This window comes from Lagenorhynchus albirostris, chromosome 12 (assembly GCF_949774975.1).
Source record: "Lagenorhynchus albirostris chromosome 12, mLagAlb1.1, whole genome shotgun sequence".
Classification (NCBI taxonomy): Eukaryota; Metazoa; Chordata; class Mammalia; order Artiodactyla; family Delphinidae; genus Lagenorhynchus; species Lagenorhynchus albirostris.
The window spans coordinates 30,637,512-30,663,995 of record NC_083106.1 but is presented as its reverse complement, the minus strand read 5'-3'; the positions used below and the strand labels follow the sequence as shown (position 1 = coordinate 30,663,995).

Below are 26,484 nucleotides of genomic sequence, written 5' to 3'. Positions count from 1 at the left end.
TTTAAAATAGAAATGTGTAAAACCCATCATTTATTAGAACTCTCTTAGGCCACACTGCTACTAATTTAGCTTCTTTCATCAGAAATCAGTAACCCCCTCTCAGCATGAAATATATGTATCATGAGACCAATCTCGTCTATGTAAATAAGAAAGGATCCCATTTAATTAGTTAGTGAAAATTACCTTGGATTTGGGGCTATAGAAGACTTGGGTTCCAGTTCCACTTCTGGCATCTAGTAAATGTGACTTGGGACAAGTAAGTCACATAATTTAAATAATCAGAGCCTTACTTTACTCATCTTACAAAATAGGGATACAGTGTTTGTAAGGGATTCTGTTATGTTTGACATGAGATAACGCATGTGAAAACATGTCAAAGTGTGAATACTCTAAAATGCAAGTCATAATTATCACATGATTAATACTTTATACAGATTTGGCAGAGTTGGAGTTTTTATATGGATAAAGCACATGGTTAATATGTTAGTTTTCAACAGTGACAGGAAGTTTATATAAATGTAGAAACTTTCTAGAATTTTGGTAACAAGGTGTTTTGTTTGGGGTTATTTTTAAAGAAAATCAATGATCATTGTATTAAAATTTGATTATTATATTATTCTTGTTACATATATTTTGATTAGTATTTAGTAGAAACTATAAGGAGAGAAAGAACAGTTGTCTACAATGTACTAGAAATGAACTTTTATCTCTCGACACTGTTATTTTTTCCTCTCTCTTGATTGCCCAATCACTAAAGAGCTGTGCTCTTCCCAAACATTTAAAAGTCAGTTACAGCCCTGTAATTCATACAGTTTCTCTTTGCCAGACTAGAAAAACGAAGGAGTTCTACCATTTTCTGGTAGAACAGGTTTATACAGCTAACAGAACAATGGATTCTACTCTGGGTTTATCAACGGAAGAACCTGTTATGAGAAACACTGTTAAGAAGTACAAAATAATTTGTATTGTAAGTACATTTTAACATTTTCGTCTCTGTAGCTTTGTGACTAATGGTAGGGGTATGACTCCCCGATTGTATTTGTTTGTGTTGCTATTTAAATGTAAAGTTTTAAGTAATTGTGTTCAGTTTTATCCCTTATGACAACTCTAAAGCAAAGTGAATCATATTTTGCAAGTAAGAAATTTGAGTAACAACAAATTAATATTTGATCAATCTAAACGGTTGGGATCTGTGGCAGAACATTTAGCAGCACTGATTTTACCATGATTATAATTATATTTATCTCCCAAGTCACCATTTTTAATTTATTTTGCATGAATATTTTAAGACAAGAGAGTGAGGAATTAAAATCACTGTGTCTTCTATTCTTTGTTGGACTCTTGATTTTATCCTATTTTACTTCACTCCTAGAGGTGGTCTCTTTTTCCTATTTTCTCTTTCTTGTTCCCTTACATGGTAAGATCTTCCCTGTCCTAAAACAACAACAACAATAACAAAACAAAAACAAAAAACTTTCCTTGACTTTATTACATTCTCTTTTCCTTTTACCATCAAACTTTCAGCTCTAGCCATTGTCTCAATTTTCTCACCACCCAACCATTTTTTGTTCTCTAGCTTTGCTTTTACTGTACTCAAGTCACCTCCTCAAAAGTCAGCCCTTCTCCCCTATCCTTCTCCTGCTGAGTCTCCTAACAATAATACACAGATATTGTGGAGCAGTTTCTCATTTTGAATTCTTCTCTCCCCTTGCTTTCATGATGGCATTGACATTCCCATTTTTATCACTTTTCTCCTTACCTGCTTTATTGGCTGATTTATCTTTCTTCTCATTATGCATTTCACCAAACCCTATCTAAAGCTCCTTTCTTTAGGAAATCTCACCTTCTTTAATGGTTTTAAGAGCATATTCTCCACCAAGAATTCCAAGTCGGCCACTAGTTCTGACCTCTTGCTGAGTGTCTACCACACCATTCCAAGTGCCTGCTTGCTGGCTCCTCAATCCAGCACCTTCCTTGTAGCTAAAACCATTTGCATAGTTTTCTCACACCTATACTGCTGCAGTTTTCTCTTAAATTCCCTACTTTTCTTCTTTTTTCTTTATTTCTTTCTTTTTTTTTTTTTTTTGCGGTATGCGGGCCTCTCACTGTTGTGGCCTCTCCCGTTGAGGAGCACGGGCTCCGGACGCGCAGGCTCAGCGGCCATGGCTCACGGGCCCAGCTGCTCCGCGGCATGTGGGATCTTCCCGGACCGGGGCAAGAACCCGTGTCCCCTGTATGGGCAGGCGGACTCTCAAACACTGCGCCACCGGGGAAGCCCAATTCCCTACTTTTCTTAATGTCATTGCCATTCTCTCTGTCACGCAAGCATTGTTTGGAGGAGTAAATGAAACTGTGTGTATATGTATTGAGCTCAGTGACTATAACAAAGGAAACTCTCAAGATATTCTATTTATTTATTGTTCTGGGAACTTTGGCATTCTCTTTTAGCTCTTATGCCATTTACTGTATTTATCCTACCTTATTAATTCAGGGAATTATCAACTCCTCGGGAGCAAAGTCTGTTCATCATTTATTTCCCTTCGTTGTATCCTTTTAGTGGGTTGTTAGTACACGTAAACAGAAGCTCAATAGTTTAAAATCATAGCTTCAAAGTTACCCTATTGTTTCTAAATTTTAGTACAAGTTTTATTTAAAATTTTTTAATGTACCTATTGTGTTTCTAGCATTCTTTTTTCAGCCAAGCTAAAGCCAAATGTTAGTTTCTCAGTGATTTCTGGAGTCCAAAGCACTCCCCTCTCCATTTTGTAGATAGCATAAGATAGTTTAAGATATATTTGCACCTTAATATCAAGAAGCTTATTCAGAATTACATACTTAGAGTCAATGATTATACAACATTGAAAATGAACCTTTTTATCCTTGAGGAGATTACAGAATAATGCGAGAGCAAGTCATAAATATATGGAACAAGTACAAAATCACTAAGAAATAGACATGAAGATTTAACATTAAAAAGTTTTAAAGCATCCTAAGGACAGCTAGGTGTTATCTATTTTTCCAGCAAGTTTGAATGGCCAAAGGACCAAAAATAAGATGTAAACTGAGATATAGCCGAAATGTAAATCTATGACACATGAGGTTTACCATAGGAGAGTTTCCCAGTGCTTTGTTGCTTTGTAGCATTAGTAGTCTTAGTCAGCTGTGGCTCTTGAGCATCATAATAAGGGAAAAAGTGCTAATGATGTTATTTAATAACTGTTTATGTTTACTTTGCCCTCTCCATCCTCTCCACTGAATGAATACCTGCTGGAAGGTCACTGACCCTCGGGCTAATTTTGAGTCTTCATGTAAAAATTGTTTTCACAGTATTTTAACCATATTTTCCCAATCACTGAATTCACTTCTATTGTAAAAATTAGATATGTTAATTTCCAGATGATTTTTCAGAAGGAAAACAGACAAAATCTATAGTTTATGTAGGGTTTTTATTATCTAAGCAAATTTTGATGTTGTTTTTTTTTCTTTTATAAAAGCGATTTTTAAAAAAGAAACATAACAAAGTTTATTTGTATTGTAAAATACTTTAAGTAATCTGTGTACCTGTTGCATTTGTATTCTTTATGGTGATACATATTATTTAAGCTCTGTCATCCAGTATGCTTATCATTGGACTTAATGGATAGGGAAAGAGGTCAGTGGGAAGAATTCTCTTTAATTTATATCACAGTTTAACTTCAGTAATAGTATAAAGTCCATTACACTGAAGAGCTTTGTCAGTAGTAGTGATAATGAATGACATACACAATCTTTGGTCACATGACTTCCTGGTTACCCCTAAAACATTTGTTTGCACTGCAGATCAAAGCAGATAATTTGCTAGTTAATTATTTGGACATTATATGTATATATATATATATATATATATATTTATTTATTTATTTATTTTTGCGGTACGCGGACCTCTCAGTGTTGTGGCCTCTCCCGTTGTGGAGCACAGGCTCCGGACGCGCAGGCTCAGCGGCCATGGCTCACAGGCCCAGCCGCTCCGCGGCATGTGGGATCTTCCCAGACCGGGGCACGAAACCGTGTCCCCTGCCTCGGCAGGCAGACTCTCAACCACTGTGCCACCAGGGAAGCCCTGGACATTATATTTTTATATGTTAAATATTCTCATTATTCTCTGATGGTCAGAGTGGGAGAGAAAAACTCTGCTTCCTGGGAATGAGGTAGTTAACGATTTCACAGTTTTGGAATGCTTTTAAATAAATGATCTCCAAACATGTATCTAGTTAAGAAAGGAAAATGGGCAAAGGTAAATGGCCCCTTGGTTTCATTTGTACTTTAACTCAATTTGGGGTTAAACTAACTAGGACTAACGTATTTGAATTTGAAGATCTGTAATAAATGGTATTTTAACATTCTTCCCAAACCTTTCTTACTTAATGCCTGAAAATAATCAGGCATTAAATAAAATTCTGTCCCCTTATCATTGTTGGATCTGGTAATGCGAAAAGCTAGCAGGCTGTGCTCCTTTAACAATCACCAAGGGAGGGCAGTTGTCTGGGTCTTTGTATATTTTAACAAAATGGTAAATGTCACATTTTTTTGTTAATAGGTTCTTCTCACTTTGTTGGTGGCTGTGTCACTTGCGTTAGGCCTGGTGGCTGGACTCAGGCAACATGAAGAGCAAGGTACTCCCCTCAACATTTTCTCAGAAACTTTCCTTCTTTCTTCTTTCTCCTCCCCTTCCCTGTTATATAACCTGGACTCGCCTCCTTTCTAGGCTAGGCTAGGCTCCCCTTTCTCCCATGCCCCACTTGTCAGGAGCCCACATCTGTGGTTAGCACTCTCCACTGCCGCTTCTGGACTTTCCTCTTTGACCTCATCTCCCTGCTTCTTTGAGATTCATATCATTCCAGTATTCGCCTCTTTTCCTCACTTTCATAGAGGACTTTGGTAACTGAATCAAAGATTCCTTCTCTCCCAGCTCCTACTCTAATCATTAATATCCTATGATAAACTTGACTTCGAAAGTCTTAGTTGCTTCACTCCCATGACTTCCTACCACCACTTTTGTACCTTGATATCACGTTAGTGTTACCCCATCCCAGAAATATCACCATTTCTTGGTTAGGCAGTGCCACTTTCCTGAAATGTAGTGCACAATAAAAGCTTCACATTTTTTTTCTCATAAGAAGCAAAGAAAAAATAGGAGATCTGTGGCTCAAAGTATCAAAACACCTCCCATCCCTTTTGCCATATTGCATTAGTATGAACAGTAAATAAACCATTTGCAAGCGATTCAATAAAAAGCACTTTCTATAATCTTACTATGTATTGTTTTGACACTTTTACTAAGGGAAAGTATGAGGTCAAGTGTTAGATAATTTATTCTCCTTTTTTATCTGGTTGATTAACTTCTAATTTGACTCCAATGGGGAAAGTCTTCTTCAGTGGGAGACTCTTGGTGAGGTTAACTGGCAATTTTCCAATTATGTTTTCACTTAGTAATTTACAAACACTCAGTACCCCTGCTGTAACATGGGAACACAGTGGAACTGAAAAGATGGGCATTGGCTGGAAAATTACTGTCTTTTCTTGGTCACTTGGCTGTTGTGTTTCTGAGCTGCAGTACCAGTCCTAGATCTAGCAAATGCTGGCAGGTCATTTTGGTGGTACTATTCTGACGTTAGTGTGCACAGGTGGGCATCATTTCTTGGTTATTTCATCCCACAAATCACATAAACTAATTGCAAAAGGCATATGGTAATCTCTGAGCAAAATCTCCAATTATTCCAGCTCTTTCCCTCCTTTCCTTACATTAGTACAGCGACTGACTGGCTCCCTAGTCATTGTTCCTTATTCTCTTCCTTTCATCTCAGTCTATCAGGGCTTGTGTGGCATCACTCTCCTCTCCCTCCCACCCAGGGGATTGGTGTTTAACGCCAGCTTCTTTTTGCCAGCATCCTAACATAGTCACCCCCTCATTCTTCCACCACAACTGTTTCCTAAACCCCAACCCTTGATCATCTTCACCATTCTCTGCTCCAATTAACCTACTTTTCATAGGCAATATATATTTTTTCTAGTGTGAGTTTTTAAACAAGTTTTTCTAGTTTGAGTGACAAATTTCTCATTTTATGTGCACATCCTTTTTACCTGTTCTTCAACAATTGAGCACTAACGCTGTGCTAGGCACTATTCTAATTACTGGGGATATAGTGATAAAGGAAACAGACAAAAATCCTTCAAAGGGTTTACATTCTAGCATGGAAGACAGATAATTAAAATTGAGCTATATATATATATATATATAATATGAAGGGAAAGTGCTAAGGAATAAGTAAAACTGAAAAGGGGAACATGAAATATTGAGTCAGGGTGGGTGGGGTGTGCGTAATGACTTTTGAGTAAAGAGCTAAAGGAAGTGAGGAAGAAACAAGGATATTTTGGAAAAGAACATTCCAGGCAAGAGAAAATAGCAAGTGCAAAGGCCTAAGGCAGGAGCTTATCTGGCATATGTTCTATTTAAAGAATAACAGGAGATCAGTGAGCTAGAGCTAAGAGGCCCAGAGGGAGGGTAGTCATAAAATGAGATCAGCCAAAGAGGAGTTGATCACAGAGGGGTTGGTAGGTCAAAATACGGCTTTTGGCTTTCATTCTGAGTGTGATGGGGAGTGATTGGAGGTTTTGAGCAGAGGAATGACATGACATGCTGTGGTTTGCTTTTCAACATGATCGCTCAGGCTGCTGTGTTATAAATAAATGGCAGAGCGAAACCAGGAGAAATAGAGAGACCAATTAGAAAATTATTGCAATAATATAGACAAGCCATATGTCTTGGACAAGGGTGGTAGCATTGTAACTGATGAAAAGTACTTGGATTCTGGAGATCTTTTGATGTAATAGATAGATTTTATCAACAGATTGGATATGGAGTGAGAAACAGAGAAGTCAAGAATGACCTCAAGATTTTCAGCATGAACATCAGAAAATATGGCATTTCCATAATTCAGATGGGGAAGGCTATAGAAGGAGCTGGTTTGGGAAGAATAATCAGGAACTCAGTTTTGGATATGTTAAATTTGAAATACCTACTAGATGTCCAAGTAGAAAAGTCAAAAAGTAGTTGTATATAAAAGACTGGCTTTTGGGGGAAGTTCTGGCTGGACATGCAACATGGTGGTTACCAGCATCATACATGGGCTTTAAAGCAATGTGACCAGGGTATGCCAACCTTAAAGGACTGGAAGATGAAGGGAGGAGAACACAGAAGACTAGGAAGGAGGGTTAGGAATGTGGGAAGAAAGCCAGGTGATTGTTTTGTCCTGAAGTTCAAGTGCGGAAAATGTTTCAAAGGAGTGAATGTAAAAATGTAAAGACGTTTTATGTAAATGGCATATAAACTTTTCCCCTTACTTTCTCACAGGACTTTGTAGCTATCTAATTACAATGCATGCATTTATTGTTATGTACCTATCTACTTAATACATAGTGCTCTTTGGTGTGTATCCAACATGCCATTTGACCTATGCCCTCTCCCAGAGTTGCTTTTAGGAAATTTGATATCATTCTGACTTGTGATCCTGTATACATTTCTCCTGATCTATCTCTGGGAGCTTTCCAGATCTCTTTATCCCTATTGATCCCTTGGTGTGAGTTTTGCTGTGAAATTTGGTGAGCACCTTTGACATAATAATGTTTACTCTTCAATTCTGGGAAATTTTATTATGATTTCTTTAATAATATCATTTCCATTTTCTTTGTTTTCCCTTTTCAGTAGTACCTCCCTGTTTCAAGGTCAACTAAGTAGTAGCCTTAATTATATCTGCAAAGTTCCTCTGCCATGTAAGGCAGTATATTCACAGTCTCGAGGATTAGGGGATGGAATCTTCTTGAAAACCATAATTCTGTCTACCACACCCCTCTACTGAGTTTTCCATTACTGCTCTCACGTTTTTATTTCTAAGAGCACCCTGAACGTGATTTTCCTTTTTAAAATTATAGTTTACTTTCTTATTTAATGGATGCAATTTCTTTTCTGAGCATCTCAATATCAGTTGTGTGTTTGTGTGTGCGTGATCGTGTGTGTGTTTAACTCTTATGCTCCTTGCAATATTTACTCTTCAAAAGTTTTTCTTTTTTTCTTGTTTGTTTTGGTTTTTCATGTGGATGCTATCCTCAAAGGTCTGGTAATCATCTGTTCATATTTAAGAGTAAGACTTGTTCATCTTTTTTTCTCATTATGGCCATCCTCCATGTCTGCTGTCTCTGTGATGAAAGCAACTCCTCCCAATTTCTTCCAAATTTTGAGCCTTCTATTCTGTAGTGGGAGGTGGGGTGGGTAGCTGCTGCTTCATATGCAGACTTTCAACCAATTCCACTACATTTAGCCTCTGCTTGTCCCTCCTACCCTCTCCTTATGGCCCCTGGTGTATCTGAGTCTGGGACCTCTCTGGAGTCCTGGGGAAAAATCACTCATTATGTATTACTCATTATTTATCACTTTGCACTGATGAGTCATACAGTGCAATAAAAATTATCTAATTGTCTGTCCTAGTCTGTGCTGGGTACTTCTTGGGCTTGCACCCTCAAGCTATGAGACTTCGGATAACTTCTAAGCACAGATTTCCTTATTCTTTCACTCTACAGGCAGCTGCAGGAAAAAATGCTTTGATGCTTCACATAGAGGACTGGAGGGCTGCCGGTGTGACGTGCAATGTAAAGGCCGAGGCGACTGCTGCTGGGACTTTGAAGACACCTGTGTGGGACCAAGTACGAATCCTGAGAGCAAGTTTATTAGCATGTTGGTTGTGCTATCTAATGATAGCACATTTGCATGAGCATTTGCATGCAAATGCAAATGCTCACCTTGTGTATTAGTTTGCTCAGGCTGCCATAACAAAGTCCCACGAACTGGGTGGCTTAAACAACAGAAATTCATTTTCTCACAGTTCTGGAAACTAGAAGTCCAAGATCTAGGTTTGGCAGGGTTGGTTCCTTCTGAGGCTGTGAGGGAGAATCTGTTCCATGCTTCTCTCCTAGCTTTTGGCATGTCTCCAGCCATCTTGCGTGTTCCTCCACTTGTGGCAGACGTAACTCAAAGCTCTGCCTTCGTCTGCAGATGGCCTTCTCCCCACGTCCTCACAGTCTTCCCTCTGGGTGTGTCCACGTCTGAATTTCCTCTTGTTGTAAGAAGAATACCAGTCATACTGGATTGGGGTCCACTCTAATGACCTGATTTTAACTTGGTTATCTGCAAAATCCTTTTCTAAATAAGGGCCCATTCACAGTCATGTTGAAGTTAAGACTTCAACATTTTAGGGGAGGGACACAATTCAGCCCATTACACCTTGTATTCAGGATCTAGTATAATCCTGACCCCCCTTTCAGTACTAAAGATAGAACCCACACTTTATTTAGTTGAGGTTGAGGAATAACAGTCTCCAGTAGATGAAATGTTGTCAAATTACACAAGTTTCAAGGGAGTTTTCTCATGGCTTTTCATCTTATTTAGTCTCATTTTTAGTGGTTCTCAAATTTCAGGATGCATAAGACTCCACTGGAAAGCTGGTGATTCTTAGCGATTCTGATGCCAGCGGTCCACAGAACACAACTTGAGAAACACTGTTCTTGAGGCAGAAGAGACAGTTTGCAATATTTAATTTTCTAAGAAATCAAGGAGGTGGTGGGGGGAGGTGTCTAGTGGTTCGAGGAGAGAAGATTAGGACAGTACAGCTCCTTAAATTATGCTCTCTGAAAAGGGCAAGAAGGAGGGTATAGCCTAGTATGGATAAGCTCTGTACTCCTTTTAATTCATCTCCAGAACTCTTTTCTTTCTAAGTACATAGTATATAATTGAGAATGAAGAATTCTGTGCATGACTGAAACACACAGCTGTCACCTAGCCAATGCATTTGTCTGAGCACAGGGGCTGATGTTGCTTCTAGTCACTGTTTCCTGCAGGTGGCCCTAGGAAGCAGCCTCAGTCCAGCCTCTTGCTGTTGTTAGCACTGGGATTTATTGAAACTGATCTCACATTAAGTGCCTAGCCTGGGCAAATATCAGAGGCATGGTGGGGAGCTGATCTACCTTTTGTTATTGGATGCTTAAATTAAGTTGTATGCTCAAAACCAAATTATGTAATTTTCCAGCTCGAATATGGACGTGCAATAAATTTCGTTGTGGGGAGACCAGACTGGAATCCAGCCTTTGCTCTTGTTCAGATGACTGTTTACAGAAGAAAGACTGCTGTGCTGACTATAAGAGTGTTTGCCAAGGTAAGCAGGTGTTGACCCATTTGCCTGCGTGAGTTCAGTGACCCTAGAGCTGGCCTAGGCTGCAGACATTAAATCAAGTCCAAGAATTTTTAGCCACTCTACGTGGAAGAAAAGACCCAATGTGTTTACTGTGGGAAGAAATGGGTTTTGTGCACGATAGAGGAAGGGAGCTCAGAGCAAAGATATTATAGAAGAGAAGAGAAAAGTTAACATTCCACATGTTCTGTAAAGCAAGGTCTTTTTCAGTCCAATGACTATGCTAGACATTCTTGTGGTTTGAGACACTGGACGGCAGATCCTAAAGTTAAAACATCACAGAAGAGATTCTCTGGCCTGAATAGCAGTTAGTTAAATGACTGATTTCGGACTGGCAAGGAGGTAATGCAGAGGGCCAAGGTTAGAATCCAGGTTATTCAACGCCTGATTTCACCTGCTTTGCCACTTTATAAGTGATGTAGATTTTTAAAAAATCACCAATCCCTCTGCACATCTGATGAGACTTAGGAAAAACGTCATATACACATAGCAACAAGATTGCTTCAAGCTATCAACCCCTTTTTCCTAACACCACACCCAGTAGAGCTAACTAACTTACATGTGTAATATTTTTAGACAAAAAAAGAGATTAAGGTGAATTTTGATTTTTTTTAAATAAGAGGAAAATGTTATAGTAGAAACATTATTAAGTATAGTCCCTCAGTAAAAAAATAGGCTTTACACTAATAGATGAATCAGTTTTTATGCAAAATATAACTGAAAATCCGCTAAAAGGGGCAACCAGAAAGGAAAGTAAAAGCCTGAAATGGTAAGTCTGTTTTTAAATAATAATTGATATTTAATAGTGAATATCGTGTCATTAAAAATCCCCCTAAATTCACAAAGGCAAGTGTAGTTTGCAGTTTGCTTATTTCTCTGATAAGTTCATTGAGCACAGTGCCTCTGAGCTTTGTGGTCTCCTGCCTTCTGCCCTAATTTTATAACTCTTTTTTTTTTTTTTTTGCGGTATGCGGGCCTCTCACTGTCGTGGCCTCTCCTGTTGCGGAGCACAGGCTCCGGACGCGCAGGCTCAGCGGCCATGGCTCACGGGCCCAGCCGCTCTGCAGCATGTGGGATCTTCCCAGACCGGGGCACGAACCCATGTCCCCTGCATCGGCAGGCGGACTCTCAACCACTGCGCCACCAGGGAAGCCCTAACTTTTATATTTTAAGTTCAGAATTTTGAAAAGAAATATGATGAATTTCTAACATGTGGAAAGAATAGTGTGTTTAACCATATGTCAATCACCTTGCTTCAGTAGTGATCAACTCATGACCAATCTTGTCTCATACCAATACAGTATGAATGTTAAGCTGGCTTAGAGGATCGAAGAGATTAGAACTGAGAGAATGTTGGAATAAAATCACTAAAGATGTAACTTGTGGTGGGACACAAATGATTTGCTTTGCTACAGGACAATTTATCTGCTATCAGATAAGAATCAGTTACACTGCTATTAGTTTTCTACCAATTAACTCCTACCCTTACTAAGTTGTAAAATGAATAAGTGGTAAAGAATAAGCTAGATAAAGGTATATACTCCTAGGTAACTAGATAATCCATAGGTGGGCTTTTTGAATAATTCCCAGCATGACATTAAAATGAAGTTTAATGATCAGTCCTCCTTTTGCTTATTTTCAAGCTTTGGGGTTTTTTTCTTAATAAAATACCTCCAACCTCTCTTTGAACATTTTAGATTATTACAAAGCAAATCCCAAGGTTAATGTCATTCATCTATAAATATTTTCAGTCTGTATCTAAAAAAGTTGAAGATTTAACAAAATTAGAATACCATCAATATATCTAAAAATGTCTTCAATAATTATTTATTGTTAACAAATGTCCAATCTGTGTTCAGATTTTTTTGTTTTATAATATTAAAAAAATATTTGTTTGAAGTAGAATCCAAACAGATTCCATACATTGCAACTGGCTGATATATTTCAAGTCCTTTAAAAGTGGGTTCTCCCTTCCTTTTTTCCACCCCATGCAATTTACATGTTGGATAAATGGAGTCACTTGTCCTGTAGAATTTTCCAGTCTGGGTTTTGCAGATTGCATCCTCTGTGACTTAAACAGTTTGTCATCCCCTATTTTTCCTGCAAATTGGTAGTTAGAACTAGAGAACTGTTCAGATTCAGGTGTTTATCTTTCTTTCTATCTATCTATCTATCTATCTATCTATCTATCTATCTATCTATCTATCCACCTGTTTACCATGTACCCTTCACAGGTAGTGGTGTTACTTCCATCAAGAGGAACATCTTGTCTGCTTGTCTCTTTTTTGGTCATGTTAGCCATTGATGATCATTGCCTAGATCCATTAGGGGTTGCAAATGATGACATTCATATTCTATCATTTCTACTTCATTAACTAGTGGGAATGTTTTATAAACAGAAACATCCATGGAGTGATGGAGTGTAATTTTTTAGTTACATGGAGTGTAATTTTTTAGTTACAATCTTAAAAATTTGTTTGTTTGATTTTCCCCATTTGATGTTAATATCAATTATTCTCATTGGGGCTTCCCTGGTGCCGCAGTGGTTGAGAGTCCGCCTGCCGATGCAGGGGACACGGGTTCGTGCCCCGGTCCGGGAAGATCCCACATGCCGCGGAGCAGCTGGGCCCGTGAGCCATGGCCACTGAGCCTGCGCGTCTGGAGCCTGTGCTCTGCAACGGGAGAAGCCACAACAGTGAGAGGCCCGCATACCGCAAAAAAAAAAAAAAAAAAAAAAAAAAATTATTCTCATTGGCTATTTCTCTCTTTTTTTTATGCTTTCATTTTTCTTTAGATTGTATACCTATATTTATTAAACTCATTTTTCCTAGCAGTTGGGAAAACACTGTCCTTGAGGGAAAAAACATTATTTAAAAAAGAAAAAAGAAATTGTCCCTTTCCAGTTAAAGGAATTCCCTTTATTTTCTTGGTAAAGATGGGTTTCCTGGTATTCAGTTAGTGTAGATTACTAATCTGTGCAAATCGCTAGAGGCACTGACCTTGCCAACGTGTGAAGTAGCATTTAACATGTTCTAGAAGAATTTTGTCATTGCAGTAACATGAATTAAGTCGTTTGGAAAGAGCATGTCCGTTGAACATTGGTTTCTCTTTTCTTATCTAAAGATTTTGATGTTATGCTTTTCAGGAGAAACCTCATGGGTTGAAGAAGAGTGTGGCACAGCCCAGCAGCCCCAGTGCCCAGAAGGGTGAGAAGGAAACGGACATGTTTATTTTCCTTTAACAGATGGCACGCAGGAATGTAGCTGAGAGGCAGGGTGGAATTTCTCCCACTCTGTTTACATCTTAGAACAAAACAGTTAACAAAAGATTAGATTCCTTGTGGCTTCCAACTCATAACATACTTTGGTTTGCTTTATTGTTTAAAAAGCATTTTTATATTAAGTTATTATATTCATATTTTACAACTTAAAAAATGGTTGAAATATTTGTACTAACATCCCAAGGTCCTACGATCAGGATTAGAATTTAGATCTAAATGACTCCAGCCAGGACATCCCAAAGCTGGGATTTTGAAATGTCTCTAATATAAAATCTCATTTCTGGTGATGTTTTATTAGTGCTCTGCTTGCACGCTGCTGACTTCTACCATAAAACTACAAATAATTAGCTCCATGTATACCTGCCCCTGTAAAATACTACATTTATTTGAGGTGAGGCAATGATACTAATGTGCCATGTTGTAATGATTCCAAAGTGCTGGGTGTGTGGGTTGGGACTGAGTTTTGAGAGGTTGAATAACTGCTCAGTTAAACAGCTCATAAAGAATGAAGCAGAGAATTAAACTTGTCTTTCTGAGACCAATCCCTTCCTTTTTCTCCACAGTGCACTGCCTGGTCATTGTAAACACTCAGGGCTAGAGAAATTTCATATATGGTATACCTGGGTGTCACAGATAGCCAGTGCCAAGGAGCAAACAGAAATAAAGTTAGCTAACATTATTTAAACTCTAGAACTCAAAGGGTGGTAGATCTCCAAGTTGAAAGACCCAGATAAGTTATGTAACACCTTTTAAAAAATACTGTACATTTTTACTATGGATTAATAACGTACTGGACATACTGATTGTAAAGGGAAATAATTTTTAAAAAGAGAAAGGAAAACTTGACTTAGAACTATTTCTGGCTGTATTTTCTTAGTGTTTTCTAATTTAGAGAATTATAAGTAGTACAGAAAAGTGTCTTTTTAAAAAAATCAAAATAATGGACAATTTCTTATTTTCCATTTTCAGATTTGACCTGCCACCAGTTATTTTGTTTTCCATGGATGGATTTAGAGCTGAATATTTACAGACATGGGGTTCTCTAATACCTAATATCAATAAACTGAGTAAGTCTCCTCTAATCAGGGACATGCAGATGATAGACACCTAGTTAGTTAATGTCTAGATTAACTAACACTTTTCTTTCTGACCTTTAATGTTAGCGGTTTGTCTTAGTTCTGGGTCCTCTCAAGAGTTTGATGCGTTTACTACACAACAGCTATTTTCATCCTTCTTGGCTCCTCCTTCCTTCTTCTGCAGCGTGTTTATCTTTTTGTTTGTTTATTTTGATTTGTTTTATATTTGAATATAACTTCTGCTCTGTGAAAATCTGTTCATAGATACTCTCTCAAGATTGGCATTTGTCAGCCCTGGGTTCTGGGTCTCAGCAAGGTAGATATGACCAGTAAGGATGGGAACCTGAAGGAGCCTGAGCAGACTGGACAGAATCAGCAGATACCAAGGCTCCAGTAAGTGAAAAGTCCAGTATCTCTGTCCAGTTCTGGAATCAAAGTGCCTGGAACCTGGCTCCACCACTTACTAGCTCTGAGACCTTCGGCAAGTTTACTTGCACGGTTGGTGCCCTAGTCTCTTCATCTGTAAAATGGTCACTTACCACCTCATAGAAATACTGTGAGACCATGGACATAGTGTACATTGGATGATTTTCAGTTATTACTGTAATTATTATTTTTATTGGCATCTTTATCATGATGTACTTCTGAGTTAGGGTACTTGGACTTCACACAGTTTTATAAAGTCAATAATAAAGAAGAATGGAGAACCCGAGGACACAAAGTTAAGAAGTATCAGAGGGTTGGCTCTAGGGCGCATAGTCTTCACTGCCATTCAGTTCCTCTCTTACTTCCCCCTTCTACCAGGCCCTCTTTTACCTACATGGTCCTGAAAATTTCTGACAATTTTACTGGTTTCCTCTTTTTATTTTTCTCCAAATTATTAAAAACTAGCTTTTGACTTTGAGTAAGGTGATCACCTTTTCTGGGCCTCAGTTTCCTCATTTGTAAAATGAGAGGATTAGACCTAATGATTTCTACTACTAATCCCAGCACTAAAATTCCTTGACTGTAGAAAGATCAATTACTTCCCCCCTACAGCATAAGGGACTTTGTCTCTTCAGGTTCTCCTACACTCTCTGAGGTAGATCTTTAGCAAAGAGATTTAGATGTTGGGCCTCTGACAGAACTGGCTCCAAATTCAGGATTTGTCACTTACTGCTGAGTTACTTTAGCCTGAAAAGCCATTAACAACTCTCAGTTTCTATTTCCTTATCTGCATTTCCCTTGGTAGTCTGGATATCAAATCCTGTGTCCAAAAGGGAATTTATCTAGCCAGGCTGAACTGGACCCCTTTAGAAGTGGAATTATTTTATTTGCTCATCCCCTTGAGAGTTGGAAAGGACACCAGTGAAATATTGGGCCATTAAGAGCCTTCCTTTCTAAGGTTTAAAATATTTTTTAAGTCATTTGTACAACATCTCGATCCTTTAATGTGTGAAGCCATAACTAATTAGGTCTACCAAGGCAAAATGGGCTCTTCATTTCTAGGAGGTCCAATTAAGAGTAGATGTGTTAAAAGATTTAGGATTAGGACCTCCCAAGAATGGTAGGGTTGAGGTGAGGTATGTGACAGCAGGCATCACTTTAAGGAAGTCTAGAACCTCATCTCTAGTGTCTTATCAAGCTGCCTGGAAACTGAGCATGGACTAATACCACAGTGCAGTGAGTTATATCAGTGACTACTAAGGGGTCATGGACTCTAGTGAGAACATGAGGTTGTTGTCTTGTCTTAGGACAAGTGTCTAAATGCCTAAATGTATTAAATGTAAATTTAGGTTGTTTATTTGAAATTTAGGTTGTTTATTTGAAATTTCTTCTTTTTTAATGTAGGTGTTTATTGCTATGAACTTCTTTCCTAGTACTGCTTTTGCTGCATCTGTACATTCTTCAGCTATTTCACCTACTCATCCATTCAGTCTTCCACTTCTTCTTATAGTTTATAGTTACTATGGATATATATTTATTCCATTTATATTCTCAGAATATTTTTCGGTTGGTACTTTCTTTTTAAAAATATGTTTTTTAAGGAGTAAAACATGCAAATGATAAACTTTTACAAGTGACATTACAGGGTATACAGTAAAAAAACAAACAAAAAAACCAACCAACCAACCAACCATCCAACAGACTCTCTTTCCTGATCTTCCTCATTTTTCTCTGTAGAAGCAACTATTCTTATTGGTTTATTGTGTGTCCTTCCAGAATTATTCTGTTCAGTCATAATTTAGATTCTTAAGACCTGGAAGAAACAATGGTAGAAGATCTTGCTTTTGATGAGTTATTCTACAATAGCTTTGGTTCAAAGGCAGGTGATCGAAAATGGTAGCTTGAATCTGTAGATAGTCAACTGATGTGTCTTGTTTAAAAGTACGAAGGTGTCATGTTTTTACATCACTGGTAGCTTAGCTTTGTTTTTTATTTTATACTCTTTGCCTTTAGGCATTTAAGAATTTGAACCATTTACCCATGTTTCAGGGAAATAAAAACAGAAACTGACCTTATATCTCTCTCTATTGTATGGTTGTTTTCCCCACTTAAATTCTTTTATCAGTGGATGAGATCTCATTTTATTTTCTATCACATGACTTCTTAACAATATTAAATGCGTCTTTCCCTGATTGAGGACATGATTTATTTATTGGGGGTACTGACTGAGAAAGAAAAAAGTTGATTATATGTTATGTCTTGGAGCAGGCCTCAAACTCGAGTACATCAGAACCACTTGGGGTGCTTGCTAGAAATGCAGATTTTTTGAGCTCCTTTTCTTCCACCTTTCAACCTCCCCCATCCCCACCAGAGTCCTATTTAGTAGACTTGGTATTGGATCCAAGAATCTTCTGAAGGAGGAAATTCCTGGATCATATTGGAAACACTGTTCTCGAGGCTGGGAAGGAGACCAGTTCCAAGCCTATCTGAGAAAACCTTCATTATTTCCAGTTGCAATGTTTGTTGCTTTCTGGACAACAATCCTTTGCACTTTTTGTTTTAACCTAAATAGAATCTCTAATGGTGAAGCTCTTTTAGAATTAGAGTTGGTAGGATTTTGGTATGGAAAACTTCTCATACTTCACTGCTGCAGAGGAAATATCAGTGTGCCTTAGTGGTTCTGACCTCCTTGAGCAGAGTTATTGCACAGATGAAAACAATAGAATAACTGAAAGCAAATTTGATGCCGTGCTTTGGGGAAAACAGATCGCAGGAAACTCCACTGATCAGATGGAAACTGTACTGAGTGAAAATAGTAAGTGGGAAAGTTAGTTCATCTTGTAACATTGCTTTGTGGCATGGGCTTATGCATTTACACAAGTTAAATTCCTTTTCAGTTATCTAGATAGTCGTGTTCACTTTTGTTATATTGGATAATTTATGTATAAGAACTGGCTGAGAAGCGGATGTTATATAGAAATTCTTGTTGTAATGACCTGGGTCAGAAAGAGGGGAGCAGCAAAAGCAAACAAAGCTGGTACTGTGTAAAGCAGAATACATTTAGCTCAGGGGTCAGCAAGCTGTGGCCCACAGGCCAAATCCGGCCCACTCTGCCTGTTTTTGTAAGGCCTGTTAATGCTAAGAATTGTTCTCATTCTTAAATGGTTGGGAAAAAGAAAATATTTTGTGCCATGCAAAAAAAATATGTGAAATTCAAATTTCAATGTCTACAAATAAAGTTTTATTAGAACACAGCTATGCTCATTTGTTTACATGTTGTCTGTAGATGCTTAGAGGCCTTAATAGCAGAGTTGAGCTGTTGCAACAGAGACCATATGGGTTTGCAAAGCCTAACATATTTATTATCTGGTTCTTTATAGAAAAATTTTCCTGACCCTTGATTTAACTCACTCCTCTCCTGAAAACTGTCATTCCTTGGAATGGAGGAATTTTAAGCATCAGAATTTCGACCTCTTTCCATCTAATTCACCCCTTAATTAGTTTTCTATTTCTCTGTGAAACTTGCACGTTCAGATTTTTATTTATTCAAACAACTTCTGAGGAAGAAACAACGTCTTAATTTCTCACTATCCTTTGCTGCAGAAACATGCGGAATTCATTCAAAATACCTGAGACCTGTCTATCCGACCAAAACCTTCCCAAATCATTACACCATTGTCACGGTAAGTGCTTAGCCCAGTGGCAAGACTGACAGGCCCCCGAAGGGCAACTGACCACACCAGACATGCTTAGGCGGAACTGGCCAAGCCGCAGGTCACACATTTCACGACCATGTGTGGTGGCAGTCACAGCTAATTCAGACTGGGAAGGAGTGTCTCAGTATGGGGTCAATCCAGGGCTGTGAGATGTTAACTATGAATGAGTGTCCCAGCATTAGGTTCATTTACCTCTGTGACAGGCCAGGATAGCCTCTTGGATGTGAGAAATACCCTCTATTCTGATCTGTTGATTAACCTCCATTTATCTGAAGGTCTGCTGAGAATGGTAGGCTATGTATGAGGACAGCCACTCTGATGTGGGAAATTTCTTTCTTTCCTAGTCTTTTTTTATTATATTTAATTTGATAAAGTCTCTTGTTTCATAATTGAATTCAAACCGGCTGTATCTCTTTATAAATTTATTTATTTATTTTTAAACATTTATGTATTTATTTTTGTCTGCATTGGGTCTTTGTTGTTACGCACGGGCTTTCTCTAGTTGCAGTGAGCAGGGGCCACTCTTTGTTGCCGTGTGCGGGCTTCTCATTGTTGCGGAGCACAGGCTCTAGGCGCACAGGCTTCAGTAGTTGTGGCGCACAGGCTCAGTAGTTGTGGAGCACGGGCTTAGTTGCTCTGCTGCATATGGGATCTTCCGGGACCAGGGCTCGAACCCGTGTCCCCAGCATTGGCTGGTGGGTTCTTAACCACTGCGCCACCAGGGAAGTCCCAAACTGGCTATACCTCTTTAGATAAAGCAAGTAAAGCAAATGAATTCTCCTCAATGTATGAGAAGACGTACATGAAATGATCAAAATGAACCAAAGGAAGATTAACTTATTTAATATTTATAGATTTAGAATACATCTTAAGGCGTTCTCTGCCTCAGGCTTTATTGCCAAAGGATATTATGTCTTTACTACATTGCATTTAGTCTTTTATTAGTATGGAACAGTAATTACAACTTATTTAAATTTTAGTCCTTAAGTAATTATATGTATGTATATATGTATATATGTGTGTTTGCGTGTGTGTGTGTGCATGTGTAAATGCAGATTCCATTTTGCAGATTCACCTAAACATTTGAGTTACCCAGCTCACATGTTTCCAGCTGAGGTCTAACAAGGCAATACTCTGCCTTCTTGTTTTTAGCTCTCATTCTATAAACAAATGTTTTCAAAGTCCAGTGTCTATTTAGTGCCATGTTTTTCACATGTTTGTGTTTTTTTCTTGGAGATTTTGCTGTTTACAATGGCCCTCAAGTGTGGTGCTCAAGTAATTTCTAGTGTTCCTAAGAGCAAGAAGTCTGTGATGTACCTTATGGAGAAGATATGTGTGTTAGATAAGCTTTGTTCAGTCATGAGTTATACTGAACTAAAAATATATATTAAATAAGGGATCTTCAAACAGAAACACACATAAAACAAGATTACATATGGATCAGTAGACAAAAATATTGTAACCAGAGGCTCACAGGAACCTAACCCTTTATTTTCTCTAGGAGCAGTGGTTCGATATTCACTAATTCAGTGTTTGCAGCAACTTTATAGAGCATAACTATTGCAAATAGCAAGAATTGACTATATGTACACATACATAAGTCTACATACATAATATATAATACTTATACATGTATATATAAGTAAGGGATTATACATAAGTGCTATTAATTTCCTACATATGCATATGTATCCATATTCATATATATAATAATGTTCTGAAATAATGACCCTAAAAATCTCTCTAAATGTAGTTACAACTGCATAGGGTATCATGGGCATTCAATAAAAATATGTGAATTGAAAGAATGACTGGACTGATGGATGGATGGAAGGGAGGAAGTACAGAGACTTGGCAGGCTTCCTTTTAAATTGCTGGTAACACATTTTAACCCATTTGCCAGGCTATCTGATACTTAAAAGCATCCATGTAGTAAATTTCTTGCTATTACTGCCAATAAAACCAATAGCTAGTCATTATTATAATATAGAATCTATAATTAACAAACAGTTATTAATAACATGAGTTATATTAAAACCATCAGCCCAAATCATCTGCCTAATGTCATTCATTTGCAGCTATAGACCACGGTGGAACTAGTATATATATAATACTAGTATGTATATTTGGTATTAGGGTTCAGATCCAGGGGTTTTCTATTGAAGGGTATATGGCATCTTTTCAAATATGAGTTATGGGTCTTATGCTATTTCAATTTAAATGTATGTTTTATTAATTTATTATTTTATCTTAAATCTTTTTTAAAAATTATCATTTTAGGGGTTATATCCAGAATCACATGGCATCATTGACAATAAAATGTATGATGTACACCTCAACAAGAACTTTTCACTTTCTTCAGAGGAGAAAAATAATCCAGTTTGGTGGCATGGACAACCAGTATGTAGCATTCTCCTTGTGGCTCCAAAGTAACCTTCATTTCCCAACGTGACAGTGGATCTCTCTTCTCTCTCCACTTTGAGTTTTACATTATCTTTTTACTTTCTAAGGGCTAGGGGTGGGACAGTGTTTCACCACTATTTATAATTATAATTTGAATCTTTTTAACGTGTATAGTTGTTCACCTAAATTGTCTTCAGTTGAAACTTGGATGTTGTATTATAAACGTATCAACCTGGAAATTACTCAGAAAGATTATCTGTTAACGTTTTTACTCATTCTGTTTTCTAAATCTTTAAAAGGGAAAGAAGAACTGTACAATTTTACCAATTTGAAAAATGATCTTTCTTACTGTCCTATGTTTTTTGATTTTTGAAGTAGATGCCTGGATAATTACTTTTCTGAACTGCAACAAAGACAAATTTTAAATAATTTAAATACATTTTAATAGTTGAATAAATTTTGCAACTGTTAATACTGTTCAGTTTCTCATAAATGGCACCATTTCTACTCAAACTGATTATTCTCTTGACCTCCACTCATTTGAAATTTTCTCTTCTTATAGATCTGGCTGACAGCCATGTATCAGGGTTTAAAAGCTGGTACCTACTTTTGGCCAGGATCAGATGTGGCTATAAATGGCACCTTTCCTTCCATATATAGGACTTACAACAGGTACTAAAGCACCTGCAGATGTGATCTTGTCTAGGCAGGGATGATTAGAATGTTTTTTTGTTGTTGGCTGCGTTGGGTCTTTGTTGCTGTGCGCGGGCTTTCTCTAGTTGCGGTGAGGGGAGGCTACTCTTCGTTGCGGTGCATGGGCTTCTCACTGCAGTGCTTCTCTTGTTGGGGCACACAGACTCTAGGTGTGCGGGCTTCGGTAGTTGTGATGCGCGGGCTTCAGTTGTTGTGGTGCATGGGCTTAGTTGCTCCGCAGCATGCGGGATCGTCCCGGACCAGGGCTCAAACCCGTGTCCCCTGCATTGGCAGGCGGATTCTTAACCACTGTGCTACCAGGGAAGCCCTAGAATTTTTTTTTTTTGGTCTTAATCTTGATGGTAATTTTATTTTTCCAGTTGTTTGGGCCAAACAATCTTGAAGTCAACGTTGATTCCTCTCTCTTACATCCCTCATCCCGTCTGTCAGCAAACCCTTGTGCCTCTAATTCAAAATATTATATGCAGTCTGAGAGCTTTTTATTACCCCCAGCATTAACACTCTGGTCGAGCCGTCATCCTCTTTTGCCTGCACTACTGCAGCTGCCTTTTTACACGTCTCCCTGTTTCTATTTCTGTTCCCTATAATCTATTCTCAGTTTATTAGCCAGAATAATTACTTAAAAGAACAAGTCCAATTATGACACTCCTGTGCACCAAAAACTTCAACGGCTTGCAGTTTAGCAAAGAGTAAAGCCTACAAGGCCCTTGTGGTATGAGCCCTGCTGTGCCCCTGCCTCTCAGACACCTCTCCAGCTACTTTCCTGGGTGCTGTCACTCTGCTCGAGCCATACTGACCTTTTCGGTGACCCCAGCATACCAGGCTTGCTTCTGCTGTAGGGCCTTTGCACAGGCTGTTCCTCTGCCTGAGACAATCTCACTCCATGTATCTGTACAGCCCGCTCCCTCACCTCCTTCTGGCTGTAGCTCAAAAATTACCTTCTCAGTATTGTCTTAGCCTCATCACACTAAGCTTTCAAATTCAAATTCTCCCACTCCAGTTTCTCAGTGCCCCTTATTCTGGCTCTAGTCTTGCTTTTGTTTTCCCATAGCATTTTTCACCTTTCAATACACTCTGTAATTTATTTATGTGTTAGGCCTATTTATTGTTTGTCTTCCTTGACTAGAATGTAACCTCTAGGAAGGACGTCGTCTTTGGTTTGCTCACTGATAAATTCTGTTTAAAATGAACAAATCATGTCTGACAAAAGATAGTGCACATAAATGCATAAATGAATGAAGTAAATAAAAATCAACAAATTGAACTAATGGATAGTAATTAATGGCCTTCTATTTTAATCGGGGGAACAGTGAAGGAAGGATGGATGAGAAGGAAAGAAAACAATATACATTGAATTTATAGTGAGTCGAGTGTATCTCCATATAGGTATTGAAAACGGGAATCCCTTTGAGCAGTACTGAATCCCTTTTATAATATATGGACACAAAATATCTGAAAATATCAACCTGCCTTCCTGAGCAGGCATATAATGAAGTTATTTTGATATGATTAATTTTTAAAAATTATTTTTACTTTTCATTTCAGAAGTGTCACATATGAAGAAAGGGTCTTTACATTGTTAAAGTGGCTGGACCTGCCCAAAGCTGAACGGTAATATCTAGTGTCAGGGAAGTGCTGCCACAGCGGGATGTTTGTGGGCATAAAATGAAAGTATTTCTTAGTTTAAATTACCATTTTGGAAAAAAACTTGGTGTTTCCTTTTTACAGGCATTTTTCAAGAATTATTCTTAAAACCAGACATTTAAAGAAACAACTAGTGTGGCAGAGAAAAGAGTCAGCAGAAAGTCATAAAGTAGGAAATACAGAGGGCTGTGGCTCATCAAGAGAGGTCTTAGCAAGAACAAGACAGATTTTCAGCACTGAGTCAGACAAGTGCTTACATCCTGGAAGGTCTCATTTAGTTCCTGCTAGACCACTATCCCTGCCAAAACCAAGCAGAACCACTGAACCACTGGGCCTGGTTGTAGAGAAGGAAAGACCAGAGAAAAAGAGGAGGAAACTGCCACAAAGTTCCAGACCTACAAATCTCCCACACCCAACTTGTACCTTTATTCCAAATGGGTAACGTCTTTCTCTGTTTCAATTTTACCCCTAGACCTGATTTTTATACCATATACGTGGAACAACCTGATTCTGCAGGACATGCTCAGGGACCAGTCAGTGCCGCAGTAAGTTTTTCTTTTTAAACAAAGCTAAAATCATCTAGCCTTCACCCACAGCGTGCAACGTTATTCTTTAATTTCCACTGAATACAAGTGTATTTGATATACATGAAGACATAAAAAGAGTTAAAAGTCTAAATGATTATCTGCTTTCATAACCACAAAATAGTTAAAAGTGTAAAAAGAATATCTGGCTTATTAAGCGCATCTTGATTAATTTGATAACACTTATTGAATACTTAGATGCAGCATTGTTATCTCACATCACGAGAACATCGAGGCTAGATCCTGTGTGTCAACTTAACGTGTTAATGTAGCCCATTTCGAGCCATGTCACCTGAAAGTCCATCGTGGAATATATGGCTGTCTATTCAAGCACAGTTCCAATCAGAAGTTCCTTATAATTGGACAATATATTATTGCATCAGGCAGAGTTATTCGCCTTCTAGGCCCCCATTATAATTGAGGTAGACTCTTCAATACTTGTTACTTCATTATCTAAACCATTTTGTATTTACTACAGAAATATAGTTCTTAAATATGATTTTTTTTAAAAAGCAGATTCTCTTCTAAAACCCACTCAAGGCTGCATTGTCTTGGACATGATATAAAGTTGCAAAGGTCCCCACGAGTATGGCGTTTCCTTACCCCATGGAAACTCATTTAACAGTTTTCCCCAGTTGCAATGCAAGCATATTCGTTCTGGCAGCATGACTTAGGTGTTTGTCAGAAATGCCCTTCTTCTTCCTTTTCATTAAATCAAAATGATTTCTAATATAAGCCCTGCTCAAGTCTGACCACTCTGAACCCATTAGTCCTCTTTCATATTCCTACACCACCCTTGAGTGTCTCACAGAATCTAACACTTAATCAGGTTATTCTAAGGGTGAATGGCTTAGTAACTATCTAAAGCATATTCACCATTTCTTCTTTTCCATTTTAATTGTTATCCCTGCTTTATATGATCTGAGAGGAGTTACTCTAATCTGCATTTGTCTGACCCTTACAGCTGACTTTAGGTGCCATATCTTTTTCTTCTATCCAATGCTCTAGTTTAGTACCCAAATAAATTTTAAGTGTAATTTGGAAAAGTGCTGCAAAGGGAACGATCAGGTTGCCCTGAGAGGTCTTTAGGGTTGGGGATGGTTAGAAAGTTCTCTGAATAACAAAAAAGATAAAAATTTCACAAATGGCCTGATTAAGGGAAGAGCTGAGCACATTAGAGGAACAAATGGACAGACAAATGGACAGATAGCTAGACAATATGATAATGGTAAAAATAAGAATAGCAGCTAACTCTTATTGTGTGCTGCTCTGTGCCAGGTACTGTTTGAATTGCTATACGAGGATTATCTCTCACTAGTGTCAGGTGCACTGTGGACCAGGGGAGAGGGCTAAGAGGAAGCTTACAGAAGGAGGCAAGCGCCAAACCATGCGAGTTCTTCTAGGCCATAAGACGTGCAATGGGAAGCACTGAGGCATTTTAATCAGGGAAGGACATGATCAGATCTATGTGAATTTAAATATCACTTTTATCGTGTAAGAGGAATGGGCTAGAGAGAGCAAGGGAAAGTGGGGAGACATGAGTTAGCTTTTACGACATTTCAGGAAAGAGATGATAGTGACTTGGACTGTTGTAGTGGCAACCATCATAGATGGAAGAAGGTATATTTAAGATTCATTTTAGAGATGGACTTGATATGACTTGGTGTGAGATAGGTGATGGGGTGGGGGAATCAATGGTGATTTTCAGGTTTCTAGCATAAGCAGGCAGTTTCCTCCAATAAGACCACTGAAGGGCATCTTCTTGGAGGTGAAGATCATGTTGTGACTGGGGTGCCTGTGACATCCAAATGGAGATGTCCAGAAGGCAACTGAATATGGATTTAAAGCTCAAAGGAGTTGGCGATCAGGTCGTTTGGCAGCATACAGATGGTGCATGGAAGCAGAGATGTCCTAAGGAAAGAAAGAGTGAAGAGTGAAACTAGAAGGATTAAGACAAAGCCTCATTTAAAACTTAAGAAGAGGCCAAACAGATGCAGAAACTGGAAGGCTTTATGGCTTTGCTATTGCTGTTGTTAGGAGGCTGGCATCTACTCACTTCACGTTCAGTGCAACGTGCCATCTATGGAGTGTGTACTTTGTGAACAGCTCTGTGCTTAGGAAGCAGGTGATGAGTTTGGTTGCACAGTCCCTTCCCTGCAGGAGCTCCCATGCTCCTGGGGAGACAGACACAGGCACAGATGATTTCTAAACTGTGGAGAGTCCAAAGGTAGCGGGATGCCAGGGTGTCAGGGGAGGACAGAGGAGGAAGTGCTCTGAGTGCAGCCGGGAGGAGTGAGTAGGTGGACTGTGTGAAAGGGAACATAATTATGCTGTGATGACAGGTGGAAACCATGACTCTCACTG

General features: G+C 38.4%; 1 protein-coding gene across 1 annotated transcript in view; it reads left to right on the top strand.

Moving 5' to 3' along the window:
• The first annotated feature begins 889 nt into the window (after window positions 1-889).
• The window catches only part of ENPP3 (ectonucleotide pyrophosphatase/phosphodiesterase 3), a 63,197-nt gene continuing 37,602 nt past the window's right edge, over window positions 890-26,484 (top strand). Inside the window, exons 1-11 of the mRNA XM_060167608.1 lie at window positions 890-967; window positions 4,577-4,652; window positions 8,614-8,736; window positions 10,116-10,241; window positions 13,423-13,483; window positions 14,527-14,624; window positions 18,663-18,742; window positions 21,056-21,175; window positions 21,741-21,850; window positions 23,438-23,503; window positions 24,009-24,081. Coding sequence (XP_060023591.1) covers window positions 890-967; window positions 4,577-4,652; window positions 8,614-8,736; window positions 10,116-10,241; window positions 13,423-13,483; window positions 14,527-14,624; window positions 18,663-18,742; window positions 21,056-21,175; window positions 21,741-21,850; window positions 23,438-23,503; window positions 24,009-24,081 — 1,011 coding nt within the window. The remainder of the gene's footprint in view (window positions 968-4,576; window positions 4,653-8,613; window positions 8,737-10,115; window positions 10,242-13,422; window positions 13,484-14,526; window positions 14,625-18,662; window positions 18,743-21,055; window positions 21,176-21,740; window positions 21,851-23,437; window positions 23,504-24,008; window positions 24,082-26,484) is intronic.